General features: G+C 36.6%; 1 protein-coding gene across 1 annotated transcript in view; it reads right to left on the bottom strand.

Moving 5' to 3' along the window:
- The window catches only part of LOC104515355 (cAMP-dependent protein kinase catalytic subunit PRKX), a gene marked incomplete at its 5' end in the record, with an annotated part of 15759 nt that extends 13333 nt beyond the window's left edge, over nucleotides 1–2426 (bottom strand). The window contains one exon of the mRNA XM_010159296.1: nucleotides 2307–2426. Coding sequence (XP_010157598.1) covers nucleotides 2307–2426 — 120 coding nt within the window. The remainder of the gene's footprint in view (nucleotides 1–2306) is intronic.
- Nucleotides 2427–5545: the final 3119 nt, after the last annotated feature.

The following is a 5545-nucleotide window of genomic DNA, read 5'->3' as shown; positions in this document are numbered from 1 at the left end:
CCCCCAAAAAAAAAACCCCCAAAAAAAACCCCAAAAAAACCCCAAACAACTAACCAACTTGGGTGGGGTGCCTATCCCAGCTTTAGATAGACTCCACCCAAACACTAAAAACATATCCATCCATTCTCTACGGAGAGCATATCTCCACAAAAACATTAGTAAAAACCGTTACAAAATACCATGCAGCAGACAGCTGCTCTGTCAATCAGTCCATGTTAAGATCTCAGTTGCCTTTTAAAAATGTGTCATTTATCTCTATTAGTTAAGTGTCTATAGCCAAAGCATTCATATTAAGCCAAGGGGAATCCGTATCTCATGACTTGAGCCAGATGGTTTCAGGACACAGAAATAGAAATGGTAGAAATACACAGAAATGCTTGCAGCTGCTCCCGTTTTTATGACAAATATGTACTGGTCATACTTCAGTGCCCTGCAGTCTCGAGGTCTCACTGGCTCCAGAGACGAAAACTTGCTTTGTAGTCAGTATGCTAACTTTGGAAAACCATGTTTCTATTACTGCTCTAGTAGAGAGAATCCTACGAGCACCTCTCGAAGACACAAAGGAAGAGCACTCAACACCCACCTACACTGACACCACATAGACCAGAAAGCAGTCCCAGCAAAGCCAGTGGCAGGAAGGTAAATCACTCAGCCACAGCTGGGAGATGGCAGCACCTGCGCTAACGTTACAGCACCAGACACATTCCTCCACAGCCTTCATGCTGTCTCAGACTACGATGAATGGCAACAAGGCTGCTGGGAATCTCTTGCTCCTTTCATCCCTCCAAAGACTCCCTTGACCTATTTGGGCTCAGCCTTACAGGGAGTGGTGGAAGACAGGTGAAGCCTGTTCTCTGCACAGATCAGCCTGTTCTCTGCACAGATCAGCCTACATAAATAACAACTTTTTATTAGACCAGTCTGTCAAGCCTGCCTGGGGCAGTAGGGAACTATTAGTACATTTTTATGCTTTTTCTGTCCAGAAATTGTCTTGAGATTCAAAGTAAATGCATATACAAGCCTCCGGGACATTAAGGCAGCAATGCTGTCTTGGCATAAAGTTTTGATGCTGTGGGTGGACTTCTTCACAGCAAACACACGCAGTGGACTGGAACTCTGAAGTGATCATCTTTCAGGGGAACTGTCTGCTCAGGCAAACTGATAAGCCTGTCCCAACATCAGAAGAGTCACCAAAGTCACCCTGAGCTGCAGCAATGCATAGACAAAAGGAAGAAAAAAAAAATCGATGCAAAGATATTTTTTTCTGACTTCACTCTGTGAGGCTGCAGATCTAGAATGAAAGGCCACAGGGGCAACCCAACACACATTCCGGGCCTAGAACTACAAAGAAGTCCTAACAACTATGAAACCAAAACTGATGAAATACACCATCTTTCTTCCAAAGCTAGGAAAGCCTTCCTGTCACCTGCATTTGTTCTACTGCACCAACAATGGCAAAACCCATTACTTGGTAAATTTCCAGTTGGTGGTGGTTTTTTTGTTTTGTGTGGTTGGGGTTTTTTTTGGGGTTTGGTTTTTTTTTCCCCCTCTCTCCAATTACCTTCAAAAGAAACAGCTAAGACAAAAACCAAGGAAAAACATACGGATTTTTTGAAATCAGAGCAAATTAAGACAGTTAATTATATAAATGTCAGAAAATGTCTCTTCAGCTTGAATTGGTATCTTTTGGAAACACTGCTTATCAAACAAATTCCAAAACATCAAAAGTAGCATTTGAGCAAACGTCTTTCCAAACAGACCCTTTAAGCCTTTCCCTGTTCTTTTTTCTTTGGTTTAAAGAAAACCAGTGATGAGTAGTAATACGACCTGTACTAATAATAATCTTCCTACTTTCAACTATCCATGTTTAGAGACTAAAGCTCCCACCACAAATATTATTTTAATACACCAGAAATTGCAGAAGTTTCAAAGGAAACAGGTAATCCACTTCTTCAAACTTCAAATACAAAGAATTTTATGTATAAAAATCTAAGTGTCAACAAAACCTGAATTTCTAAAATGGGTAAGGAGAAGAGCTGTCACTAAAAATGCCTTAAGTAAAACAAACAAACAAAACCAACAAACTCAAAAACCTGAAAGATCCCAGTAACAACAGTGAAGAATGTTCTTTTGGAAATTGGAAAGAACCCCTTTCCAATTCCTTTCTTCAGAGGCAGAAATTAAACTGGTATATCAATAATAAATTTAGCCCAAATTTTCTATTCTGAATATCATAAACAAAACTAGTTTATATATATATATGTATAAAAAGATAGTGCTGTGATATATTAATCATTACCACTTACCCTGACAACATCTCAAATATAAGAATTCCCAGGGCCCACCAATCCACAGCTCTTCCGTGGCCTTTGCTTTGTATAACTTCTGGTGCAAGGTACTCAGGAGTGCCACAGAGTGTCCATGTCCTGGGAGGAAAGGAAGGAAAAAAGAAAAAATAGAGAGGAAAAAACCAACCCAGAAAACAAACCAGGAAAGCCGACTGAAGTGAAACTGACATATTGTAACAGAGAGAGATGGAAATTACAAAACCTCTTGGCTGCAGGAAACATCTGTGCACTGAGTTTCCCAATTATTGGTGTGGTACTCTATCCATTAGGCTATACATTGCTTTGAAATTAATAAAAGTGGTTTTCATCCTGTAAGCTGCAGACCCTGACAGTCTTCTGACAGGCCCAGCAAAAGGCAAGCTTATTGGCCTTTTCCCCAAAAGGCAATTTTGTTTAAAAAAAAAAAATGAAGGGAAGAGGGGGAGATAAAATGTACTGGTTTAAATATGATTCCTTTTAGAATCTAAATATTTTTTAAAGTAGTATTGAAATGTAATCTGTCATCATTCCCACAATATCAATTAAAAGGGAAATATTTTGTGGTTTTAATTATTTAAAATACTTACAAGGTATAGTTAAGCAACTGTAAAATATGTAAGTAATACTATTTTTGATATATTTTCATGTCATTTTTAGTCATATCTTTCTTAATATAAACTCAGGATATTAAAATGTTATATTGTTACCTAATTAAAGTGTGTATTTCCAGTTCTATGAAATAATGAAAAAAACGAAGGTAAGTAGGTAATGTTTAGAAAGACCAAATTACAATTTGAAAAACACAATATCTGAAAGTTTCAGAAATGTGAAATCTTCTTTGTAAAAATACATATTTGTTTGACTTCACTACCTTGAATTACATTTAAATACATGCTAGAGAAAAAAAATGTGCTTTCATTCTGAATAAATTACACTTCCCTGATAGCAAATCAGAAGAGGAAACTTTGAAGAAGTGCTCATCAATTCAAGAGAAGATGATAACATCACAGATTAAGGAAATAAATAAAAGCATATTGCATTTTACAAAGAGTTCTAGTAAGATATGACAAAAAACATAATCCTAAAATTAATGGTCACTGCACACAATTTCTAACTTGCAGCAAAAGTAACTATAATTGTTTTATTTCTGAGTGAAGGAAGAATCTTCTCCAAGGCGTGAATCAAACTGGTAACATGGTTCTGAACAACTGCATTAAGATTAATAGCAATGACCTTCAGAAATAATGCATACCTCTTTCAACTTGTAGTTTTTCCTACCACTGTTCTGCTGAACTTAAACTTTCTTTTTCTAAACCATAAATGGCTATTCAAGATGCCCCTATACTGAGTAATTTGTTGTTAGGTTGTTTTGGTGTTCGGGGTTTTTTTTTGTGTGGGTTTTTTTTTCCCCCCAGATTAAGTAATTCACTTTTCTGAGATTGCAGAATTATTTTAAACAGAGCTTTTGGGTGCCTTCCCCTCCATTTTTGTTTATTTGTATTTTTTGAGCCTTAGCCTTGATTCATAAAAAATACTTATGATCAAGAAAGAGGAGCTGTACACTAAGTCAAGACTTTTAAGATTGACAATACACAGAACTGAAATTCTTTAGGCCTGATTTCAATATGACAAAAGCTAAATTGCTCCAGCTAAACTGTCAGAATACATTAAGACACACCATGCACCCAAGTTCTCCATGGTTCTTGAAAATACATTCATTAGCATAAAGAATACATCTTCAGTTTTTAACATAAAAGGGTAGCATAATTTTTATTGCTAGAAAATATAAGTTCTCATTTTCCAAGTCAAGCATACCCAAGAACATGCTTACATACAGCACTGCTTTACACACTGCTGCCATCTAGCCGTTCCCTGGATCAGGGCAAGATAATTCAGAAAGAACAACCAAGCTTTGTCTTTTAAAACAAAACAGTCTCCCCTCCCCCAAATTAAAAAAAAAAAATCTGGATTACAATCCTTTGGATGATTTTTTTAATTAATACTGATTTAGCCAGGTCTGCACATGAAGCAGCTACCAGTTTTACTGCATTTGTGGAGAAGGGCTGTAGACATAAAGCAGACTGGGCAGGCACAGTGGTTTTAATGGACAAGCCACAATATTCAGTACAATGCCCCAGAACAGTCATCCTATCCCCCCCAAAAATCGTCAAAAAATGCCAAAATTCAGCAAAGATGCTGTCTTTGGTGGTTTACATCCCTTATCAAGGTCATTTAGGATACACACACACACAAAAATAAAAATCTCAGTTTAACACTTGACCATGACTTCCACAACCCATACGATTTGCTGGTAACAATGTAATTAAAATAACCCTTAATTAACTTACAGGTTAATAACAACATCTTTTTTATTCAAGCAAAAAGAAAACCATATATTAAGGAAAGGCCAACGTAAGCTGAACTCCCCTAGCTGCACTAGGAAGTAAAATTTAGGAAAAAAAAAATCCTTGACACTGCCCCCATTTTAGTGGCACATATATTATATGTGAATCTACTTAAAAGAAACTGAAAAAGTTATTAAGTTTTCAGTTAAGGAACCAAGGTGGAAAAGAAAGAGAAGAAAGAAACAGCAGTTGAGGCAACCACATTGTTATGGAGAAAAATTTGGAATTTTTAAAAGTACATTATGACTAAAAAAGGAAGAACAAGGATAAACAGAAGGACATATCAATAAAGAACAGAAGGGCACAAGAAAACATCTCCCCTTTCCTCTTTCTCTAGAAAAAAAGTATTAGAGTCTAGTCCTCCAGAAAATTTGCTGACAAGAAGGTAAATGTGCAGGCTGCTTCCCACAACAGGAACATGAGCTAGAAGCAAGAGCAACTTAATTGTAGATGGACATGGTGAACACTTCACCCTTTCACACACAATAGTGGGAAGAAAGGAAAATCCTTACAGAAAAATCTCAATTAAGCAACTACAGAATCATTGACAGAAAATAATATGTATCATGAAATGTATATTTATACTGAAGGTCTTCTGCAGACCATGTTTTATTTTACATGCCATGTTTCTCTAGGAAAAAATTAGTTGGTCTTAAGGAGCATGCTTCCTCACAGCTGTTTGAAAAACATATATACTCTGCACTATATATATGGATACACATACATACATGTATGGTTTATGTGTCTAGATATTTGCTGTGCATAAAATATGACATATGCTATGCACGTGTCATTGACCTGGACTTGTGCAAA

The sequence above is a fragment of the Eurypyga helias genome, unplaced genomic scaffold (genome assembly GCF_000690775.1).
Source record: "Eurypyga helias isolate BGI_N326 unplaced genomic scaffold, ASM69077v1 scaffold18089, whole genome shotgun sequence".
Lineage (NCBI taxonomy): Eukaryota > Metazoa > Chordata > Aves > Eurypygiformes > Eurypygidae > Eurypyga > Eurypyga helias.
The sequence above is the reverse complement of the archived record's forward strand: the minus strand, read 5'-3'. Positions and strand labels throughout refer to the sequence as shown.